Consider the following 25,849-nt stretch of genomic DNA (forward strand, 5'->3'; position numbering starts at 1 on the left):
TCTTAAACCTCTATAAATGTTTCATGTTTTTAAATTATATTTTGATACATTTTTATACAACCTTACCAAAAAAAAAGGTAATCTGGAAGAAAGAGAGAGCCTGTTTCCTCCGTTTAACTATAGGTGGCGTTACTGTCTGTCCACTCAGTTACGGAAGCACAAAATGTATATAATGGCACCCTTGAAATAAAAATAAATGTTTTTGTTATATTTTAATTTTAAACGTTTTTTTTTGTTTTTTTTTTGCAAACATATTTAAGTTTTTTTGTTTTTGCAAACATATTTAAGTTTTTTTTTTTTTTTTTTTTCAAACATATTTACGTTTTGTTGCTTGTTTATTTTAAAACATTTACGTTTCTTTTAGGGTTTTTTTTTATTTTTTGCAAGCAAATGTTTTTGTATATTTTTCTTTTAAACATATTTATGGATACAACCGTTTTTCCGCGATAATTTTTTACTTTTTTATAATAAAAAAAAAAAATCGTTTTTTCTTTTATCTTTTTTTATGGACCCCCCCCTTTTTCCTAATTTTTCTGCACTTATTTTACCTTTTCCGCGAGTATATATATATATATATATATATATATATATATATATGTATATATATATATGTGTGCGTGATCAAAGAAAGAGCCCACACAAAAAAAAATGTAAATATGTTTGAAAAAATAAAACTTAAATATGTTTGCAAAAACAAAAAACGTAAATATGTTTGAAAAAAAATAAATAAATAAAACTTAAATATGTTTGCAAAAAAACAAGTTTAAAATTAAAATATAACAAAAACATTTATTTTTATTTCAAGGGTGTCATTATATACATTTTGTGCTCCCACAACTGGGTGGACAGACAGTAACGCCACCTATAGTTAAACGGAGGAAACAGGCTCTCTTTCTTTCTTCCAGATTACCAAAAAAAAAAAAAAAAAAAAAATTCTGAAAGCAATCTATAAATGTTTCACGTTTATATCGTATTTATTATTTTTAGTTATGAATCACTCATTGAAAAAAAATTACATTAATACATTAAAATTATATTTTGATACATTTTTTATGCAATAAATGTTTCGATTTTCATATTTTTGTGTTATTGCAAACACGTTTTTATATTTGAGGTTCATATAATATCTGCTAGATGGCAGTCCTTTCTAAGAACAGGGATCGATAACTCGTCTCTGATGCTAATATGTAACTGTCATACAGAAGTGCCAATATCTGTCCCTATGCAGCATAGCCCAAGAATTAAGTTAATGTTGTTTTAATATATGAAGAATAGCAAAGTACTAGGGACGGGCAATTTAATGACTGATTCTGTAGGGGGGGCATGGTTTTGAATGCCAGCTAATTACAATAATTATTTAAATTTTCAATTACTTTTTTATTGTGTTTGAAAGATTATATTTTAAAGTTAATTTCTTCAAGAAAAAAATGTATGTGAAATAAAAAATACATGGAATAATTTTATCTCAAATCTTAAAAACCCTACATTACACATAAAAATTCATTATGAAGAAGATTGCGTTTACATTTTTCTGGCAAGAAAAATATAAGTTTTTTGGAAGTATTAAGATAATGAATTAATACAATAAATGTACTTAACTTTTGCTAAAAAAGTAATAATTATCCAAAAATGTGACAGTGGTAGGAACGAGAGTTGTTTATCGCATAAAAAAAAAAAAAAAAAACTATGGCGGCAAAATTCAAATATGTATGGAAGAAAAAATTGGACACAATTTATTTCTTTATTTAACATTATTCCGGTATACTGAGCGACTTTTCTTCGATTGTGTTTAATTATCCCGCTTTTGAGTTTTGAAGTGTGAAATTCGGTGAATATGTTAAGTAAAATAATTAATTTAAGTTAAGCAAAACAAAAAAAAAAAAAGCCATTTTAAAATTTTTGATAAATAAATTAACAATTTTTTTTAGCGAGCCGAATAATGCATGACCATTATTAAACAGGGCATGCTTTGAATAATCGATACAAAAAAAAAAATATTCGATAAATATTGTGCCCTTTCTGTTAAAAATAGCATCATTTTTTTCGATCCCGTTTGAAAACGTTTGCCGCCTTTCGACTACGGTGGCCCAAACGCGCTGAAATAATTTTTTTTTATTCTGCTTTAAATTCCCCCCCCCCATTTTGGGGAGCCTGGCCCCCACACACATACACATTAAAAACCAAACTCATACAAATGGTCACCCATCTGGTACAGGCCAGCCTCAGCTTAATAATACATTGAAATTTCCATCACTGAAAAATAAGTTTTTTTGGCCTGTTTGGTCTTCCATAGTTTTCTTCTTATAAAACGCAAACGTAAACAGAGTCGATCTAGACTCTACATTGACGCGAAATATCTAGTTACCTATATGAATAAGTGGAATTATTTGAAATTCAGGTACTTATATTATAATATTTTTGCATATTCTCTTATAAAATCATCCTAAATCTTAGTTAGACAATAAATAAATAAATTATTTCAAAAACCTTTTTTTTTTTAAATATTTAAGTACGTTTTTTGTGCAAGACAAAAAAATGTCAATTGTTAACTTTTTGCGAAAATTTAACATTTAAAATTTAATTAAAAATAGTAGAAAAAGTTTTACATTATTCTGTTTTCTATATGATAAAATTCAGGGTTTTATCTTTCTGGAAAAAAAAAAGTTACTCAGAAATAATGGATTTTAATAAATGTAATTTAGTTTTAAAAAACAACAACAACTTGATTTTGCGGCCATTTTTGGCGGTGCCTAGTGTACAGTAATACAAACCCAAAATTATACACGTTATATAATTGACCCCCCCCCTCACCAAAAAAAAAAAGAACGAAGACATAAAAATGTTTGTGTAAACTGCTCGTGAAAACTTAAACTTTTAGATCAATTAAAAAGCTTAAAAACAACGTAACACACAAAAAAAGTGAACTTTTTTTAAAAACTTGTTATTTCAAATCTCCGCTAAAGATTCCTCTGCGATGTGAATGTGACAAGTCACTTTACTACGCGCGTGAACGCGTGAACGCATCATGTAAGGAAATCGTTAACGAAAGCGGTGAAATGGCGCAAAACAGTCCCAGGCTCCAGGGGTTAATACTATGCAAACAGTAAATTTGCGACGATTCCAGATACCAGATTCGTTTTCAGCGACCTTGATAACTTCTGAAAACACAAACTAGAATGGTTGGCGTTGTGTTACGGTTAAAATAAACATTTACCTTGTGTTACTTGTATTTTAAACTAAACCGGAAGACAACAAAAAAATCATGTTCAAAAATAATTAAACAAAAATGACAAAACTAATAGGAAATTTCTATTCGCTATATGACGTCACTGAGGAAACTAGTAAAATCGGCCAATGAAATTGAGGTAGAAAAATGGCCTTTCGCACGAAATATGAACACAGCCCAGTTACAACTATTATTTCAATCCATCTATACACACGTGCATCCGCCTTCTGATCATTCGAGCTAATATCAGACTGGGGTAGGATTCTGTTCTCCGCTTCATAAAATGACTTCTTGTTCCGTATATGATAGGATAATCGCAGATTTTAAACAGAAGACGAAACTAAAAATAAGACAAAATAAATCCCCATATAAAAACGTTTATGAAATAAATAATGTTTTTACCTAAATTAAATGTCGGCAGATCGAGTGGACTTTCTTTCCGGTTATTCCAAAAATGCAGGCTGCAAACACGGTGATCTCGACTTATATGTCGAACTTGTTCATAATTATCAGGGTCGTAGCCTGCACGTCGAATCCATTCGTTTCTCAGGCGGACATTTTTCCACGGAAGACGGTAGAAGCTGATCGGCCCCCCTTTCTTCTGAATAGAACGACAGCCCTTCACTATGCAGTTAGCCGGCATTTTTTTTTTTTTAACACAGCTTTCGATAGTGACAAAAAAAGAGCTAGCGTGCTTCAGTAGACAAGAGAGGAAACAATAAAATGGTTTTCACACTGATTATTTTGAAGGGGGAAAAAGCTTATTATTAGCACTGGGTAGCGCTAACAATAATAATAAAAAAAAAAACAATGAATGTAAACCACCGACTTCTACCGTCTCGTCTACCGAATTCTCATTGGACCGTTACTATTAAAATAAGTCGGTAGAAGTCGGCAGTGTGGACCTCATGAATATTCGGTAGAGTCCGGGGATTAGCTTGCTTGTTTTTTTCTCGATATTAAACATCAGATTTCAGGATTTTTTTTTATTTTTTTGTGCTTACATGTGTTATCATTTAGAATTGTGTTATCATTTTTTAATTAACTTTTAAAAATATCTTTGCTGCGGAACTGAAAATAATAAAATGGTGTTTGGGTCCTCAGTAACCAAATGAAATAATATTCGAATTTTTGATCTGCAGACATTATTTCAAAATTAAATAAAAGGTATTCGTGTGTGTGTGTGTGTGTGTTAGGAAAGGTATACATTTTTATTTTAAGCCTTAATGAATCAACAATCATGTAAACAAGACCCAGCCTTCATTCAAATATCGATATAATTTAATAAAAACTTTTGAGTTTGTATATAGACAGATTCGAAAAAGTTGCCAAAAAACAAATATATAACAAATAAATGTTATCAAAGGCAAAATAAGTTACTTTGACATAAGCTAACATATATTCGGTGGGTTTTGAACAGCATTTTGTATAGTTTTTTATTATTATTTTAAACTCATTTTCCCAAACTTATCGTGTTCAACAAAGTCTGGCGCCATTAGTAATTTTCAAATAGATCGGTAAACACTGTATATTTTTCGAGCTGAATAAACATGTTACATTCAATAAAAACACTAAAATATTATCCAGTTAGGTGGAAAAGTAACTTATCTAGCTTTTGATAACATTTATTTGTTATGTGTTTGTTATTTGACAACTTTTTCAAATCTATGTGTAGTAATACAAACCCGAACTTCCAATTTTATTTTATATATAAAAAAATAAAATAAAATAGAAAGTAGACTAGGGTTATTTGAAATTGTTACAATCCAAAGCTTTTGGAAAGCTGGATTTACCCCACATGTAAATAAAAACAACCATATATTTAACTTTATTTTCGTGTGGAGACAAATAAAGAGAAACAATAAAAAAAAAAATTTTTTAAAAGTAATAAAAAAAAAAGGCTAAAAATAAACATTAACTTTTAGCTTTACATCCTTGGCCTTCTGGTTAAGATCAAAGTGTAGTATCTGTCTTCAGATGCTGCAGTGCATTGCTGCACTGCTGCAGTGCTGCACTTCAATTTCTTGTTCTCTATCAGTGGAGGAGAAATCCTTCACGACTGAGACAATTTTTATTTTTGTTCCTTTTCCCCACATTAAAAAACGTCCCTGATGTCTAACTGTCCCGTGGGTGGGGAGACATTGTAAATAGGAACATCAACTTTTAGCTTTATGGGCTTTCGTAGATTGATTAGTAAACATGGCCGACTGGTGCTGGCGTCACATGATAATTTAAAAATGTGATTATAGGAATGAAACGCATTTTAATAGTTTCTGGTGAAAAAAAACCAAAAAAAAAAACAACTTTTTTTGCGTCTCCTCTTTTACAGACATTTTCCCCCACTATCTTTTACATTTAACGAGAATTTGAATAAAAGAAACAAACAGTAAACGGAAAGGAAGCTGTGAATACATATTTTTTATTGCGAAATGCGGATACAGGAACGAAATACGGATTAATAATTTTTGCGTTAAAAACTATTAAAACTAATAAAATAAATAATACAAACTTTTTGCGTCTTAAAATCGTTATTTTGAAATAATTGCACTTTCGTTTGTTATTTCATTTTATATAATTAATTTTATCTCGCCTTATTTCTGAAATTAAAGAAAAATGAAGTTGCAACTATTTTTTTCAAAGAAATGTTATTCTTATAAGAGTTAAAAATAATTTAAATATTCATTTCTCTAAAATCATACAAATGAACTAATCTCGTGATGAACACATTTAATAAAAACATGTAGTTACAACGTCTTTTTCGTTTGCTGTTTTTCTTTTATTCAAATTCTCGTTAAAAGATTTCAGTAAAAAATTTTCTGAAAAAGTGAAGACAATTTTAAAAAAGAAATTTTACCTTAAAAACTATTAAAACGCATTTTTTTTTTCTTAAATAAACAAATAAATAAATGTTACTGATTTCAATTTAACAACAACAATGAAAAAATGTAGTCGCGTCTTTCTTTTCATTAAAAAAAGAAAGAAAAGAAATGTGATGCTTGGAGTTTTTATGAAACTTCTTGCGTTTTGCTTCAATTGTTGAAACTTTCTTTTTTTTTTATCGAAAAAGAAAGTTCTTGATAACGAAACCATTAAAAAAATTAAGTAGGGAAAAAAAGTTGTCGCATCTCTCAGTTTTGATTTAAATATAAATAAATAAATAAAGTAAAAATTGAAGCAAACGCAAAAACTATTACTTCATTTCATTTACTAACTTCATTTCATTTTTCCCGAGGTCGCAGTGTACATAAACAAAAAAACGAATTTAGGAAAACTCGTCCCCGGAAAACTCGCACCTTTTTGCTAGGTAGGAAAACTGGTCTCTTATTGAATAAATATCGATTGAAAACACATTTTATAACCGTTCTTGAAGATATTGTCTTTAAAAGAGAATACACATCTCATAATATTCTTAATAATATTTTCATTTGTTTACTGTTGTTTTAAAAAATAAAATTGATTTTTCTATGTGTTCGTTTTCTACTTAGCTCTGAAAGCTTTTGGTGGTTCAAACACACACATGTTCACTTTTATAGATATAATAGATTAAACAAAAATATATATGTATACATAAATATATATGGAAACAATTTTGTGTTTACTGTACACGTTTTACACAAATATTATGCAAGTATAAATCATGTAGAATATCTGCATGAATATAATTACACGTAATAGTTAACTAAAGATGATCATCCCATACGAAAACGGAATTAATTAAAATGAATGTTTAAAAAAATATGCAAATTAGCTAGATCTTTTGCTAGTGAATGCAATCTCAGAACCCATATATAAGAAAATTGTATTTTCTTTTTAAATAAATAGAAAAGAGGGTTTTTAATATGAATATCAATACACACAAAAGAAAAACGAATTATAGGAGTATAGATATAGATAGATAGATAGATTTTTTATTAAAACTATATTTTCTTATGCAGACTTTTAAATAAATGTTTTTATAATTATATATTGATACATATTTATACAATAAATGTTTTGGTTTTCAAATATTTTTTTGTTCGGAAAAAAATCATATTTATTACTTATTTGCCACGTTATTTAACCAAGAAGAAATTGGAGTTATTGCCATCTAACAATAGCTACTGACTGCATACTGTACAAGTGACCCTAAAATGATTTTTAAACGGTACCCTCCCTTCCCCATGTTAAGAATGGCTTTCGAAATAATAAATAATAACGTAATTATTTAAGCACGGTACCAAAAATACATAAGTACCATGTTTTCTTTTTTGTTGTTTCGTAATAACACAATAATTGTTTAAAATAAATTAATTCTTCTAAATAAAATATTTGCTTTCTTTGATAATACGTAAGTGTTTTCTCTCTTTTATTTTTGTTTCATAATAACACAGAAAGTGTTAAAACTAAAGTATTTTTTAAAATAAATATATGGTTTCGTTTTTCGTGTCTTGGACTCCGTGATCAAGTTTTTTTTTTTTTTAAACAAGAGTTAAAAATAATTTTCCAAAATATTATGGGATGTGTATTCTCTTTTAAAGACAATATCTTTTTCAAGAACGGTCATAAAATTCAATCGATATTTATTCAATAAGGGACCAGTTTTCCTACCTAGCAAAAGGGTGCGAGTTTTCCGGGGACAAGTTTTCCAAGCACCACAAAAACTATGTGAGATTTTGGTGGCCATGTCATCTATGGTGTCAACATTGTCAGAAATATGAATTTTTTTAATATATTTTATTCCACATTAGTTAATTAAAAAAAATTAAAAATGCGAAAATAAACCGCACAGAACAATCGAACGTCACTTTAGTCGTAAATGTTCTTTTAAGACAATTTAAGGCCACAGAAAACGAATCATTCAATTGTTTTTACTGTTCATTAGGTACATACAACAGATGCGACAGATTTACCCCCCCCCTCCACACACACACACAGGAATCACCACTTATCAATGCCCGGAGGCTATTCGAGGATAATGGTTAATGGGTATACATTAGTCAATGGTATTATAGCATAGTAAACATAAGTAGTGGAAATTTTCTAAATTGGATTACTTAGATGGACGGTTTATCAAGAACTTGTTTACATTGGACTTGAAGACAAATTGTAGTCAGCTGGAAAGCAGGCAAACGGAAGAGAGTTCCACAGGTTTACAGTTCTAAGAAAGAAGCTTTGTTCATGGAATCTATGCTTAGGTTTAGGCACAGATAAAGAGTGTGATAAATTTTTGATAGTGATTTTGGCTAGATGAGTGTTTTTTGTGAAATTTTGGCGAGGGGGGACCATAAACTAAAGCTCAGACAATCACTTGCCATGAAAATAACGATAAAGCAGAGACAGGCTCGCAACGTTTCTTTTGTGAGAAAGAGGTTGTAGGGAAGAGAAAAGGGCATCCCCCCACTAAGCTATGCTTAGGCAGGATAAGCTGCTTCTAGCAGCTCCTGCCCAGATGTGGCAATTGTACTTCATCATTGGGCGTACCTGGCTTTTATATAGGTATTTTGAGTGGAATAATTTAAATCATGGTTTTAATGATAACAGCGTGATGAAACTAAACCAAATTAAAAGCCAATAATTGAATGCAAATGTGCACAAAGCAGCAAAGGAATTGTTTCATGATTCATGCAATTCCATTGCTTGGTGTTGTCAGCAGTGCCTAGACCAAAATGGATGTCATTTTGAGAACAGGAGGCGACAATACAATAATGTGGTGTTTTTAAGTTCTAATACATTTGGAAAATTAAATTAATTTTAACAAATACCTACTTTACAACTTTTTATGCCACTGAATTATCTTTTCAAACACATAATTTTTTTTACCAGAAATTGGAAGAAAGCGCAAAAAGACAGTGAAATTTGATAAATGAAACAAAATTGAAATTAAAAAGACTGTCCAATAACGCTGTGTAGATACAAGTAGATTGTAAGATTTCCTTGGGTCGGATCACAGTAATACATCATATACTTCAATAAATCCGCGTTGCAGATCACACGCTGAAGTGACAGACTTTACACAGAAAATATTATCCATAAAAAATTAGATGATTTTTTTTTTTTGCACTATTACTAAAAAACAAAACATGTATTTCAAGTTAATTCAACTTGACACAATAGACACACCAGTATTTATCTCTCTCCCACCGCGAGGGGATATGATACAAGGTCAGAAGGTGGGAAAATGGACCAACGCCCTAAGAGGAGGAGCACTCTGGCCATGTAAAAATAAGTCTGAGTAGTCTTGTCGCCATTCTCCGGTGAGGTTGCCTCAGACAACTAGCGATAAACTTGCTCTTCCAGAAAGCCAGGAGTTAAGACCTAGGAGGGTCAACTTCCTAGGGTTACCAAATACATTTGCATCAGTTTGACAGTAAAAAAGCCAGCGAAATGGCCCAGTTTCTGTTGGAGTGAGTGTATTAAGACTGATGTTTATTATGTATTCGACTGATGTGTATTACAAAGTACACACACACCCTACACAATAGATGCACCATCTTTATTTTTTCATATAATTGCGTGTATACATGTATATGAAATATCAGTCACAAGATTAATTAATTTGCATATTGGATTTGAAAAGAAACATTTTATTAATTAACTATTATTTGTTATCTTTTTTAATTCAATGATTGTTTGGATTTTAATATAATAATTATTTTGCAATATTGTTTTATTTCTTGCGTTAGAATGTTCATTTCTTTAAATTTTCAACAAGTTGCAACCTATTTCTAAACTGCAAGTGAAAGGGTAAATTGATTTCTTTCTTTTCATTTCTTTACAGTCACATTTAAAGATAAATAAATTTGCATTGAAATAACCAAAATGCTAATGTTTATCTAATGAATGAGAAGCAATTTGTTTTTAATTTTTTGAGATGAGAATTGATAATTTTAATTATTCAGACTACTGTTCTCATCTTGGATGTCATTCTCACAACGTTTCAGCCAAGCAAAACATTTACATTCACAACAAGGTCTTTAAGCCTAAGGCAAAGGATGAATTTTATGATTTCGTTTTGGAGGAAAGGGGCAGTAGTCAATTATCATCTAATTTTCTCCAAAAATTTCATAGCAAGCCAGCATAGATAGCCAATTAATATATATTACATGTCAATTCTCAATGTAGGCTGCAATTCTGCAGAACCATAGCTGTAATATTAATAGCAAATGCACTCAACACAAAGATTCTAGTTGAATTTTCTTCTTGCATTTTTCTCATATTTCGTGTTTATAAGTAATTTGTATGTTAACATATTTACCTTCAAAATAACTGCAAAACTAACCATCGCAAGGAAAAATGGTATGAAGATGTGATCATTCTATTAAAAATTGAAAATCAAAAACAAAAAACGGATAAAACATCTCGCTGTCAAAAGTAATTAAAGTTCAAAACCTTCAAGACTTACCCAATTTTCTAATCGCTTTAATGGGCACCCTGAGAATTCTCTCCAATGCATGAATTCCGAGTTTACAGCTTTTGTAAAGCCATGTTGGATTATTGTGAATCTTGTTTGGAATGGCCAAGTAAAATGGACTGTCTGGTTGCAACATCGTGCTGGGACGTTTCTTGAGAAATGCCTTAAAGAATCGAATTGGACAACGCAAAGGGTCATCAATATTGGGTAGGATCCTAGTCTGTGGTAGTCGGTTAACGCCACTTGACAACGACTTCCGCTTAAAGAACCCCTTGTTTATCTGGAGATATTCTGTTTTTTGGTCTACCGACCGAAGTTGCACGTCACCCCACTTCAACTGATAAGCATCGCAGCTTCCTTTAAATCGCATGGCTTTTTGGTTGAAAAACCACACCGTCCTCTGCAGTGAGTGCGGATCGCTCATGTTCCCCAGGTAGCCCTTCTTCCAAAGTTGTTCCTCTTCCCCCGGTGCCAGGGTCTCAGTGGTAATTGGTTTTACGACCTTGCCCTGTTTTTTCAGTTCCTTCTTTCGACTCCACAGAACGTTCCGACTTAACATGAAGACTTTATCATTCAGTACACTGTATGGGTAATTTTTAGTTTTAAGGTAACGGTCCAGTGAATTCTGGAAACTTTTCAATGATATCGGCTGAAATTCTTCTCCATCCAGACGTTTGGTCTCCTTGAAAAAAAAGGCAAACATCTGGTCCAATTCCGTGGGAGACATGCACTCCGGGGGTCGACTCTCGCCGTGTTCTTTGAAAAACGAAAGGATACGCTTGAGACAAGATTTCGTTTTTCGCTCTGTCGATTCATTCTGCGGCTGCTGAGAAGAGACATTTGGGACTACATTGTCACCCAAAGAAAATTTGCTGCCGCACCTAACGATAATACTACCCTCGCCATTATTGTTGCTGCGACGCTGGCTATTACCGACACTAACCCGTGAGGACGAGGAGACGAATATTCTATCGGGTGAGCGCGGCCGAAGCTTATTCATACCGTAGCTTCCAACCATAATCTTTTGTTAGTTTAGTATTTTCCCAAAAATCTTTATTAATGTAATGTAAAGTAATAGTCACCGATAGATATCGGTTTCGATAAGTAAAGTATAAGCGAATCTCACGACAGGAGATTTGGAATAGTTTACACAAGTGTAATAGTAGTAGTAATAGTGGTGTAAGAACAGCGATCACACTACAATAAGATTCACGCATTTTTTTTTTTTTTTTTTTTTTTTTTTTTTTTTTTTTGCTATGTTTGAGCAGCGTTTTTAAATGTGCGTCGCGGAGGAATGCAAGAAACATCTCTTGCAATTTATTTTCTCTCTCCTTTCGGGAGTGCGAGTGCGCTCTCATCCGATTTAAAACTTGTCAAATAAATAAATAAATAACAATAATAAATAAATAATAAAAAATATAATGAAGAAGAAGACGAAAAAGAAATTAAGAAGAAGAAACAACTGTACCTACCAGGTATTACCCGCAAGTTCTTCCTTTTACTTTCATTTTTGTTTTAATAAAATTACTTTTTAACAGGATTGTGAAAGTGACATTTAATTATTATGGAATAAAATAAAATAAAGCCAGTTCAAATGACTTTCTATTCGACATTTTAAATACTTTCAAATTCATTTCAAAATTTGAAGGATTAGGTCATTTTCAAGTATCACGAAAAAAGAGAGAGAGAAAAAAAACTATCGACCAAATAAACTTTAAATTACTGATTGCGATTGTACAGCCGGTGTAACTAAAATAATGATTTTAGTTCTACGTTCTTGATGTCGAAGAAAAATCGACAATTCACTATTAAATTTTTAATTTTAGACATATTTTTTAATAATAATAATAATAATAATAATAATAATAATAATAATAATAATAATAGAAGAAGAAGAAGAAGAAGAAGAAGAAGAAGAAGAAGAAGAAGAAGAAGACGACGACACATTTTTCTTTATTATACAGTGGAGGACTGGAGGATTTTGAGCAAATATTTTCTTTTTTCGGCACTTCTGCATGACAGTGACATGAGCCGCGACTGAGACGAGCTATCGACCTGTTCTTTCAATGAGAAATGCCCTCTACCGGCCGTTTTGTGAACCTTAAGTGTCTCCGAAAACGCAAAAAATATATAATAATGAAATAAATAACACAAAAATATAGGAAAAGCGAAACATTTATTGTATAAAAAATATAATTTTAATGTTCTAATATTATGTCTTTTAAATGAGTGATTGGGTTTGTATTACTGTACACATAGATTCGAAAAAGTTGTCAAAAAATAAATATATAACAAATAAATGTTATCAAAGGCAAGATAAATTACTTTTCTACCAAACTGGATATAATTTTCGTGTTTTTATTCAATTTAACATGTTTATTCAGCTCGAAAAGCATACAGTGTTTACCAATGTATTGGAAAATTCAAAATGGCGGCCGACTCTCTCTTTAACACGGTAAGTTCGGAAAAAGGTGTAATAAATAATAAACTCGACAAAATACTGTTAGAAATTCGCTCAATATATGTTACCGTGACATAACTTAACATATACTATACTACATATACTACTAATCGAACATAAGATTATCAGTACTGTAACTGTATATTTTACTATACAAAATATCGACAAAGTACATTTTTTATATTTTATTTCCTAATTTCAGTTTAGGACAGAAAAAGCACATAAATAATAAATTTCTAATAAATAATTTCAAGCAAGGAAAGATGCATATTACTTGTAACACCCGCCTCCCCATATCTAACCAATTCTATATTTTCACCGATCGTGATTGTAGATTTTCATCCCACCGAGTAAGACCAATGCACTTTAAGTACATTTGGCCATTTCATCACTAACGATTGTCAGATTGCATTCCTACATAAAACCAACTATACACTCAGTCACATGACCGACATCTATATAAGTTCCTAAAGTTGGAAACTTGGACACGGTCTTGTTCAACGAATCACAACTTCGTATTTCCTTCCCTTCTTCCCGTAAATGAATACTTAATAAAATATGTAGTTAAGAAAATTATTTTTTTGCATAGAAAAAACTTTTTTTTTAAATTTTTTTATTTACTGATTTATATCAAATCTGTTATGTGGGCAACATATGAAGGCAATTTTATACAAGGTCTCTCATGTGGATAAGAGTGAAAGGTTAATAATACGTTTACATTATTTTAAACGTCTTTCAAATAGATAAACTTTATTTACAAAAGTTTACTGATGATTCAATGTTGACAACATCGAAGAGAAAATAATTACAATTAAAAAAAGATTATTAGAAACTTGTTTTAATGTGCATTGTTTTAATATATATATTAATATAAGATAAAAGTATTTACTTACCAGACTGAACATCAATTGGAAGTGAAATCTAAAAGATAAAAAAAAAAAAAAGAAAGTTTAATTTAGTGTTAAACAGGTCCGAAGAACAGGTAAGTAATAAATATAGCATTAGTTTTAAATTTTAATGTTTTTTCTTTAGTTGAGGGGTATGATATGATTTCGGTGCCCTCCCCCTCTAAATGGTATAGTACTAAAAGAAAATTGTGCTCACGTTAGCTACTACCTAGCATACATATTCTATAATAAAATTCGATAGTTTAGGTTTTACCAAGCACATACATATTCTTGACACTCGCGTACAATGCATTACTTAATATAACATAGAATTTGATGGAAAGCAATTCTTTTTTTCTATTAAGTTTTTGCATTTATTTTAAAAGTTTTTGAAGGTGGTTGCAAGTTTGGGTGGGGCGGTTCATAAAAATAAAAAAAACTTTATGTGTGTGTGTGTGTGTGTGTTAGAAATACAATCAATTATTGTATTTCTAACACACACACACACACACACAATACAAAAATACAATAATGTGGACATGTTTTCTCAATGTATTTTTGGCATATATATTCCAAAATTCATAATGGCTTGGTTTGGTTGTTTTGTTTTACAGCATATCAACCCTTTTTGGGTCATTTAATGCCAAATCTAGTAATTTTAGAAAAATAAATAAATATGAATCCCCGCCAAAAACATCTATGTAATTGGTCACAGCATGCATATATCACCTTGACAGAAGTAAAAAAAAATGGAGATTTCACTAGACTCTACTCAATGCAAGGTAAATTGTGGCTGAGGAAAAAGAAAAGGAAAGAGCAAAGGCGAAGAGGGAGGGGAAAAAAAGAGAAAATGTTCTTACACATCTTTCATTTTGCAGGTAGGTAAGCATAAAAAATTACAACCAAATATAATTTTTACATGGTATAAATCCTAATTTTATTTTGGAATCCTATCACTACAGGGAACAATTTTATTTTAAAGTGTGAAAACTAACTCTGTCCAACCATCAGAAGACTGTACCTGTCAGTGACATTTTTATTTATCCACCAAAGATTATACTTTTGGTACTTAACTCAAGGATTGTATAGCGTCAATCCTTTATTTGGAACTCACCTCCCTCCCTGCTTGGTGTTTGCCGAACCTATTTTCTTACCGGTATTGACTCTCATATTTAAGTGCTTCACTGATTGAACTTTTAAACCTTGTGGAGTACTTCTTGTGCACTTGTGCAACCGATCAACGTTCTGCAAGTTTCAAACCATTTTCTTTCATAGAGTTTCTTAATATGATTCATTATTATCTTTGCTCATTATTAGATAATAGGAGTTAGCAATGTTGGGACGGTAGATCAGAATCGGGAATCTCAAAAAACAAAAACAAAAAAAAATCAAAACTTTTGGGGGTATCAGAATTGATATCGGAAAAATTTGTGCCTATTTTCCGATGCCAAAAACGATTCTTTTCATTTTTATTTATTTGCTTTTGGTTAAAACTTAATTTTGCATGACTTGTATTAATGATGAAATGCCAAGTAAAACTAAAATCTCTAGATCATCTCTATAAGTGTATTTATAGGTTTAGGAAATTATATGTACGTATTTTATGTTTTTTTATGATAACTGTCCCTCAAAAACAACTATATTTAGAAATTTAAAACAATCGGAATCAGTAATTGTATTGGAATTGGGAATTTAGAACAAAATTGGTAATTATATCAAAATCAGGGAAAATATTGCAATCATCCCATCACTAGTATCCAGATTTGCTTCTCTCATATCATTTTTTTTAATTGTTCTTTGCATGTTTCTTTATTTGATGTAATTTAAGCATTTATTTTTAAAACATAACTTGATTATTTTGTTTCTTATCACTATTTTCAGTGTCTTGAACTGGAAAATCCTCTTCCCCTGTGTTCTTTTGCTTATATTGAGAGCATCATCTTATTATTTTGCATATCAATCATCAATAATTTTCAAATTGCATTTTGTAAATTAACAATGAACTAATGCAAATAACCTTTGTTATAAAGGATAAATAAATCTTTAGCTTCAGCTTCAATCAATTACAAAGAAAATATTTGAGAAAAAATTATTTAGAAAGATCTACTCGTATTAGTATACACTCCCTTAAGTGTATTTTTTATGTTTTCAAAGATATATAGAGAGACATTACATGAAAGTTTTACAGCAATTCAAAAATTAAAAAGCAACAAATCTCAACTTAGAAATTTTAAAAAGAATCAGTAATTGTATCCAAATAATGAATTTAGAAGAAAATCTGTAATTATATCAAAATCTGGAGAAATTTTGGGATCGTCTCATCATTAATATATCATTAATTATCATTCCAAAATTAGAAGATATATTAAATTCACACCCATAAGTTGTTTCTTTTATTAAGTATGTCTTGAATAGCAGAAGATCATTTAACAACTCCTCAGTATGTTTCTCCAAAAACTGTTGGAAAGATTTTATATGGAATAAAAAAGGATTTGGAGAAGAAAAAAGATAAAAGAAAATAGAGATATGTAAACTCTCCAAAAACATAAGTAAAAAAAAAAACAGTGTTTAAAGGCGCCCACCCACACCACACACACACACTATATCAATATAATTATAAAACTTTGTAGACCTTGCTTGCTTGCATCTTGTCTTTGATGTTCGGTCGATTCCATCTTTTAAAAAAGGGATGACAGGTAAATTTATATATATACTAGAAGATATACCTGGCGTTGCCCGGTATTAAATGTAACGTTAACTTCTTTAAAAAAAATTAAGTAAAAAAACGAAAAGAAACTGAGACATGTGCATGCAAGTATTATGTTTTTCTTAACAGTTCACTTGTTAAGTACAAAAAAAAATACTCAAGCTGAGATCGTAATCAAAACCTAAAGACAGTGAGTCCAGTATGATAACCAATGGGCCAGCTTGACATGAATTTTGAAAAATGTTTTCAAACCTACTTATTCTTAACATAATGTGAACGATTTGTGCATGCAGTCCTGAAACAGTTGATAAACAGATAAAAATATGATGATCCCCAAGTACCAATTTTTTATTTTAATCCCTTAGCAGCCCTTTTTCTCCGATGAAAACCAATTAAAAAATGTTCCATGTGTAGATCAAAATTTCATTGGGTATATAGGTTGAGAAGTGTCGTCACACACCTTCTCACTTTTATAGATTTATAGATATATGCATATGGGTGTGGCTCAGAGGCTAAGGAATGAGGGTATAGAGTTGTATGCTTTGGTTCCAATTCTACCTGATGATATCCAAGTAATGTATATATATTTTTAAATTTTGATCACATTACTATTTATTAGGTTCAATAGAATTATCGATGTAGAATTATATATAATAATATGTAATCTGCATGAATTAATCTATCATATTTAAGCATATCTTATGACCGGCCAATGCCGGGATACCTACTAGTGTATATTATATAGGGTGTCCGCAAAGTCTGGCTACATAATGTAGCCAGACTTTGTGGACACCCTGTATATATATATATATATATATATATATATATATATATATATATATATATATATATATAATATATATAAATATATATATATAATATATAATATATATATATATATATATAATATATATAAATATATATATATATATATATATATATATATAATATATATAAATATATATATATATATATAATATATATAAATATATATATGATATATATATGATATATATATATATATCATATATATATATTTATATGTGATATATATATATGATATATATATATATCATATATATATATTTATATGTGATATATATATGATATATATATGATATATATATATATATATGTATATGGTATATATATGATATATATATGATATATATATATGTATATGATATATATATGATATATATATGATATATATATATATGATATAGATATATATGATATAGATATATATATATATATGATATATATATATATATATGATATATATGATATAGATATATATATGATATATATATATATATATATATATGATATATATGATATAGATATATATATGATATATATATATGATATAGATATATATATGATATATATATGATATAGATATATATATATGATATATATATATGATATATATAATATATATATATGATATATATATGATATATATAATATATATATATGATATATATAATATATATATGATATATATAATATATATATATGATATATATAATGTATATATATGATATTTATAATATATATGATATATATAATATATATATGATATATATAATATATATATAATATATATAATGTATATATGATAAATGCATATGATATATATGATATATATATGATATATGATATATATATATCATATATATATCATATATATATCATATGTATATCATATATATATATATGATATATATATCATATATATATATATATATCATATATATATGATATATATATCATATATATATATGATATATGATATATATATATGATATATATATATATGATATATATATGATATATATATATCATATATATGATATATATCATATATATATCATATATATATATCATATATATGATATATATATGATATATATATATGATATATATATATTATATATATATGATATATATATATCATATATATATATATATATGATATATATATATGATATATGATATATATATGATATATATATATGATATATATATGATATATATATATGATATATATATATATTTAATATATATGATATATATATATATATATATGATATATATATGATATATATATATATATGATATATGTATATGATATATATATATGATATATATATGATATATATATGATATATATATATATACATGATATATATATGATATATATATATATATATATGATATATATATATATGATATATATATATATGATATATATATATATATATATATATATATGTTTGAAAATTTTAAAAACTTAGAAAAGAAATGATTTTAAAATAGACAGATGTCAATTATTTTTTAGGAGAGCATAGGTGGCAAAATGCATCCCCCTCCCAATTGACAGATTTAAAAAAAAAAATTAATAAATTTGAAACAGTAAATATAAAAAGGGGCGTAAGTATGTATAATGTATTTATTTTCCATGGGAGCAAAAAGGGGTTAAGAATCGTGACTTTCATAAAATCACGTTTGAACCCACCATGTTGAAAATAATGTACCCATAAAAGTTACTCCTTTATCTTTAGTATAGTGTAACCCGGATAAAAGAGACCCGAATATAAGGGGGGGGGGGGGATATAAGAGAAATTTTCTCTGGTCCCAAATTTAAACCTGAGTTAATGTACAGTGTAATCCGGATATAAGAGAGCTTTCTGGACAGGAGAAGTCTCTTATATCCGGGTTATTATGAAATGCGTTGCTATGACCTGATCCTCCCACACACCACGCCAACCCGGAGAAACGCTGAGTAACCCTATTAGGTTTTTAAAAGATACCCCCCTCCATCTCAAGAATATAATTCAGTTATAGCTTATTTAAATATCGTCTGCACAGACCAACTAAAACTGCCATGATATATTTCTGTGCTATGATTTCAATTAGCATGGCACATTTTTTCCTATAAAAGATAACAAAAATAAAAAGTTCACTCCTCCAAGAAAACTGAAAATAAATACAGGCAATTTAGGACGTTATGTGATTTGTTTTTATTAATTTGAAATTACTTGAAGTTACACGAAATCGGTAAAATATTCTGATTTAAAACAACAAAGGCTCGTTAGCTAAATAAATAAATAAATATGGTTCAGTTATCTACTGAATATTTTCAGATTGTATATTTTACTTTATTTAATAAAGGGAGACAATTTAATTCGAACTCCCGAGACGAGATCAAAACCAGCCTTGTAATGGCTACGATTTACTATTAAAATCGCTAACAATCGTAAAAAAGTTATTTAAAAAACTTGATCAATTTATGTGATTTTTGGAATATGACATTTTCACTTGGTGGCAGGTACGTACATCGTAATTGAGATTTTTTCTGTATATATATATATATATATATATATATATATATATATATATATATATATATATATATATATATATATATATATATATATATAAGTGAACTCTAGACTTGCACCCATATTTCTTACACAATAAAATTAAAACATAGAAGTACATAGCACTTACAGGTTCCGGTAAAGCATCCTTCATACTTTCTATCATTGTTTTACGAGCACTGTGGTTAGTAATCTTACCCATGCCTTTAGTGGGCAAGGCAGCCTTGGTAAACATCTTTTTCATCAGGGACTTGAGGGTGTTTATTCCCAAAGGTTGACATTTGAACCAATCGGAATCTTTACTGTTGTTTATGGCAAGATAGAATGGGGAGTCGGGACGTTTCATGGCAGCGGGCCTCATCGCCGAAAACTTTTTATATGCGGCCACAGGGTCACGGGGATTGTCCATATTGTTTGAAATAGCCCACATTTTAGGGTTCACGCAGCCGATGGTCCTCAGATCGGCGCCTGAGCGGACTTTCATCTGCCTTTCGTTGAATTCGCAAAATTCAACCCCACTGGCAGCCGTGCGTAGAGTTACGTCACCCCATTGAAGTTTGTGTTGTTCAGCACCGGCCCGCATTCCGAAAAAGCGAGTGACATTCCACCAGACGGTGTTCAGCAGGGCTTCAGCATTGTGCATCCCGAGAATCCCTTTGGTGTAGAGTAATTCTTGCTCTTCTTCGGTGATTGCCCGGGCCGCGTTTGGGCGATTCCCTTTGCCCTGTTGCTTGAGTTCGTTTTGTTTCGATCGCAAGGCCTCACGGGCTTTTTCAAATCGATACTCGCTGTACAATGAATACGCGTACTTGTGCATTTTAAGATAGCGCTCTAGACTGGCAAACATACTCCTTAAGCTACTTGGTTCGTATTGAGACATGTCTTTTTGTCGAATTGTACTCAGAAATTCTGCAATGTAGTTATCGAGAGTGTCGGAGTCGATATCTAGCATTACCCTGCTTTCCCGTTTCGTATTCTGTAAAAAATTCATAAACAGAGCGACGTCATGGCGAGTCTTTTTAGACGTGTTACTATTTTCAGTTTCCATGTCCGTCCGATCGTTACTGTCATTATCTCCAATCACAAGAGAACTGGTTGGAAAACCCTGTAGGACCGAAACCGTTCGAAGAAGGCCTTTATTATTTGCAAACGACGCCATGATGATGATTAGTTTTGTTAAAAAGAAAAAAATAGTGCACTAGTTCCGGTTATAGCACCTCTTCTTCACAACGAACGTTTATAGCATGGTGGGCTAACATGAAGACTTCTACGTTCCTCTTCCTCTACCTTCTCCCCAACTAAGAACCAGGGTTTTGGTATTTTTTCCTGTTAAAAGTTTTACATAACAACGAACAGAAATAAACAAACTGGAAATAATATATGGTTTATATATGTAAATGTCATAGCAAAAAGAGAAAAATGTTCATTTTTATATTATCTTCTATTAATTCTAACATATTCTACTGATAATCGCGTATGAAACAGAGGAAGGAAACCCAGATACACACAATCAAATATAAAATCGGCTGTGTTTTATGCGTCTCAAGTTCATCATGATTCTATATACTTATCAGACTTGTAATTTTAAAATGACATTCCAATATTATTCAAGAAAGCAAAAATATTCAGAGCGCTTAGATAGATAGATAGATAGATAGATAGATAGATAGAGAGAGAGAGAGAGAGAGAGAGAGAGAGAGAGAGAGAGATTTAAAATTTATCGTCATTTTCCATTAATCTGACTTAAGAGTCCCTTTTTCCATGTAGCATTATTTATTGGGAGAGGGAAGTTCTATTATTAAAATTAAGAGCATAAAATACTAATCAAAATGAATATTTTTACCAGATCTTAAATTGCAATGCGATTGTTAAAACTACAAATCGAATAATCATATGGAATGATAACGATTTTGAAAAGACGAATTTGGGACGCTGAAAACGTATGCAACCTGCTGTAGTAATACTGCAACAACAACTGTGATATATAACCCTTGTTACGTAACATTAACAAATTTGCTTTACAAAGAAATACGAATTTTGCTTGTGAGTTTTTACTTGGTTCGCTAAGAGAAATAATATCTATTACTTTTTTTTAAATTAAATTAATGTAAACAGAAATATGACAACTTGGTTTATTTAAACATCCGACCATTTCTCCATTTATTTATTCACGCAATTAATGATGATATACTCGTCCCCGTTTATTTTATTTAGTGTAAGTTAAATTGATGAATGAATATCGAATGATGATTATTATTATAAGTTCGTTTATTTAAATTAAGCAGAATTTAAATAAATATGCAAGAATCGTCAGTCAAAATGGTCACGCCCAGTTTATAAACTGAAGAGTTTAAGAAACAGGGACATTTACATTTGAGTTTTAAAAACATGTAGTGAATTTACGCCTTTTAATAAGTAAACATTTTTTTTTTTTTTCTAAATCGATTCCTATTTCAATCACCTGGAGTGAAATGAGATACAATGAAACGATATTAATTACTACAATGCACAGTTGAGAGAAAAAAAAAAAAAGAAATAAAAATAAAAAAAGAAGAAAGATAAAATTATTCTAGTGGAATTTAGATATGATTTTAATAATTTCATGGTCTCAGATCCACAGTCAACATTTTCTTTCATTGTAATAATACCTTCAACATAAGTCGAATGTTAAGGAGTTAAATAAATAATAACCAAGAAAAAAAAAAAAAAAAAAAAAAAAAAGGAAAAAATGTTCTCCAGTCTAGTTGATTTTAAATAACTGAAACTTATGAAACTTAAAAATAAGAATTGTCTTCTTGGAAATTAATTCTAATAAAAAAAATAATTAACTCGCGGGACCCGTGGAAACTCCACAACGGATTCTTTCATATGTAATATATTGATGTTGGCATTCTGTGGATGTTTGGCGTAAATGGAGACGCCCTGATATTATTGTATCATTTACTTGCCTCCCCACGAGGGCAGGACACAAGGTAGGTTTTTAATGTAGGGAAAATCTCTCTCCCCAAAAAGGGGCACTCTGGATAGGAACAAAAATAAAAATTGTCTCAGTTATGAAGGATTTATTCTCCACTAACCGAGAACAGAAAAGGTGAAGTGTGTAGCATCAGAACAGATACTACATTGTGATCTTGGTCCTGATATTATTGTAGTTCTTTTTGTTTAAACTGCAAAAGTATTTATCTCAGCTAGCAGGGACACCTGGTGTAGCTTGGTCGTAAAATACACTTAAATATGACATTTTAATGTTGCAGATCGTGTATATATCTATAAAAGTGAACGTATGTGTGTGTGTGTACACATTTCCCTACACAATAACTGTCAATTTTTAGTCTGCAGACTCGAAGTTTGATACACAGGGTACTGAGATTTGGGGAAATCTATGAGATCGGTTTTCGACCAGAAATTTGGCTGTTAAGGGGTCAAAGTTCAACGATTTGTTGACCTTTGAGAACTCTACCAAACTCCTCCAACAATTTTAGGTCTAAACACTTGAAATTTTAGATATAGGTTCTTTGGACTTAATAACTTGATTTGAGCCCAGAACAATAAATGTTAAGGGGTCATAATAGGGGTCAAAGTAAAAAAAAAAATTGACCGTTTTTTTGTTGTTTTTGTTTGTTTTTTTGGTTTTTTTTGCTCAGTATACACCTCCAAACACCCGGGCAACGCCGGGCACCCATGCTAGTATTATTATAGAGTCAATTTTCGACAAAACTTGCGGAGAACCCTACGTTTTACGGTTGTTTTAAAAATGGAACGGAAATTTAAATTTAATTCCGTTTTAATCTCTTTTTTTATTGGCTTTCAGATACCCGCCAACTTCCCCATGTTAAGAAGTAAGAACGGCTTTCGGAATAGACACCCCCTATCTCCTCATGTTAAGAATGGCTTTCGGAATACCCCCCCAATCTTCCCATATTAAGAATGGCTTTCAGAATAGACACCCCTAACCTTGCCAGCATACCCGAAAAACTTATAACGCACGTCGAATGCGAACGGTGAGTTGGTCGTTGGGCGCATGTGCAATTTAAAAAAAAAAACGGAACGAAATTTAAATTTCCGTTCTACTTTTAAAACAACCGTAAAACAGTGCATTCTCCGCAAGTGTTACCCAATTTTCTATTGATTCTTATATATTATAAAGCTATGATTTAAAAAATAAAAAATATATCCATATGACTTCGGTGCATCAGCTTGAATCGAAACCGAAACCAAAATTTATGAAGAAAAAATATATATGTATATATGAGGCGGAGGCGCTTAAATGTAATAACTCGGTAAGTGCCACAAACAAAAAACAGAAAAACGCTATTAAAGTTTAGCGACTTTCAAAATGTCATAGAATCTGAACCGTGAAAGATATTCATGTGGAGTTTTCTTTATTGTGTTATTTAAAGCATCAGCTTCTTTGTTAGCATAGTTTTGTGTAAGAAAAGCAAGGCATTTTGGAAGACAAAAGCATTAACAGCGTTTTTCTCATTTTCCATGACAACAACAAACCGCGCGATAGTAAACATTGTGATCACATTCAGTGTTATACGAAACCTATCTTACTATCGCAGGTTGAACAGGTGTCTGTTTTGGGTGGCTGACAACTGATGTTGTAGGACTTGTTGAACACATTGCGGTAATAACTCTCCTTCACCTTCTGTTCACCTGGATGTTCGAAGTCCATCCACTCCAGGTACATGTTGTAGAGTTTAGTGACACTAAGGGATGAGTCGAGGTAAGACTTGTGTGGGGATTTTGTTCTTGTATAATGGCTGGAAAGAGTTGGAAGAGTTTTAATGTGTTCGTGAACAAAATGATCTGCAGCTGTACCTTTGATCATGACTGGTGGTGGACGCTTACCGCGTTTGTCTGGTTCTGATGTTCCACAGGCAGACGCTTTCTTTAATGCTATGTCTACTCTGTCAAGTGTGAGGCCAAGAATAGACACGAACCCTTTCTTACATATCTGATAGCTGGTATTCTCATGCAAAACGGTGTATTGATAGTTGACTGTTCGGACTGGACCAGGGTGGGCTGGATCCTTTGGTTTACGTCTCCGTTTTACTGCCAACGGATGCACTAACTTTTGGATGTATGCATTTTGCAGGTCGTAAGTGCCAATAGCCCAGAATTCCTTAAAGATTTTTTCTATAACTGGCCGAGTCACCTTATCAAAGCATTTGTCTGGGCATGGTTGTCCTATAGTACGAGCAGAAACTGTTTTGCCAGTAGAACGACTCACATATTCTTTGCCGAGATTCCTCAATGTTTTTGCAATCGTACGGGCCCATTTTTCTGGTTTTCTTGCTTTTTTCTTGCTATGTGAAGGTGAAGGTCCTGGTTGCTCTATGTCACTGTTTGTATCACTCATTTTCACTCAAGGGTGGAAAAAACTTTTAAAAACTACAAAAAATACACAGAATCCACTAACGCTATTTCGATGAAGAGGCAAGTAAACAATAGGACGGTCCGTGATTTGGCTGAAAATCTTTATCCTGTCCGCTCTCATCGCTTGCCAGAATGCCTCAAGGCGCATGATTGGCTGGCGTCTCCCTCAACAACACGTCATTGGCTGACGTCTCCCTCAATAACACGTGATCACGGAATGGCGTTTACCGAGTTAAGACACTAATTTTGTGAGCCAGGTGACCGCCAATAACATTACAGTTGACATCGAACGTACACAAAGGCCCATTTATCGACCTTATAGCCTGAGGAACAACAGTACAACACTCTCGCTGGTTGATTTCCAAGTTTCAAACATTAGGAGCGGTTAATGCTAAAACCTAAGAGAT

The 25,849-nt window shown here is 30.7% G+C and overlaps 1 protein-coding gene across 4 annotated transcripts in view; it reads right to left on the bottom strand.

Moving 5' to 3' along the window:
* The window catches only part of LOC145239875 (zinc finger and BTB domain-containing protein 11-like), a 179,696-nt gene extending 154,137 nt beyond the window's left edge, over positions 1–25,559 (bottom strand). For 2 of the 4 annotated variants that reach the window (XM_080103468.1, XM_080103469.1), the window contains exons 1-2: positions 24,611–25,559; positions 13,971–13,996 (exon numbers count right to left, since the gene is read on the bottom strand). In XM_080103468.1, coding sequence (XP_079959594.1) covers positions 13,971–13,996; positions 24,611–25,425 — 841 coding nt within the window. In that variant the 5' untranslated portion in view covers positions 25,426–25,559. Of the gene's footprint in view, positions 1–13,970; positions 13,999–20,190; positions 22,606–24,610 lie in introns of those variants that run through there. The other 2 variants (XM_080103466.1, XM_080103467.1) reach the window with 1 other exon arrangement.
* Positions 25,560–25,849: the final 290 nt, after the last annotated feature.

The sequence above is a fragment of the Euprymna scolopes genome, chromosome 19 (genome assembly GCF_053919585.1).
Source record: "Euprymna scolopes isolate OS-2025 chromosome 19, ASM5391958v1, whole genome shotgun sequence".
Lineage (NCBI taxonomy): Eukaryota > Metazoa > Mollusca > Cephalopoda > Sepiida > Sepiolidae > Euprymna > Euprymna scolopes.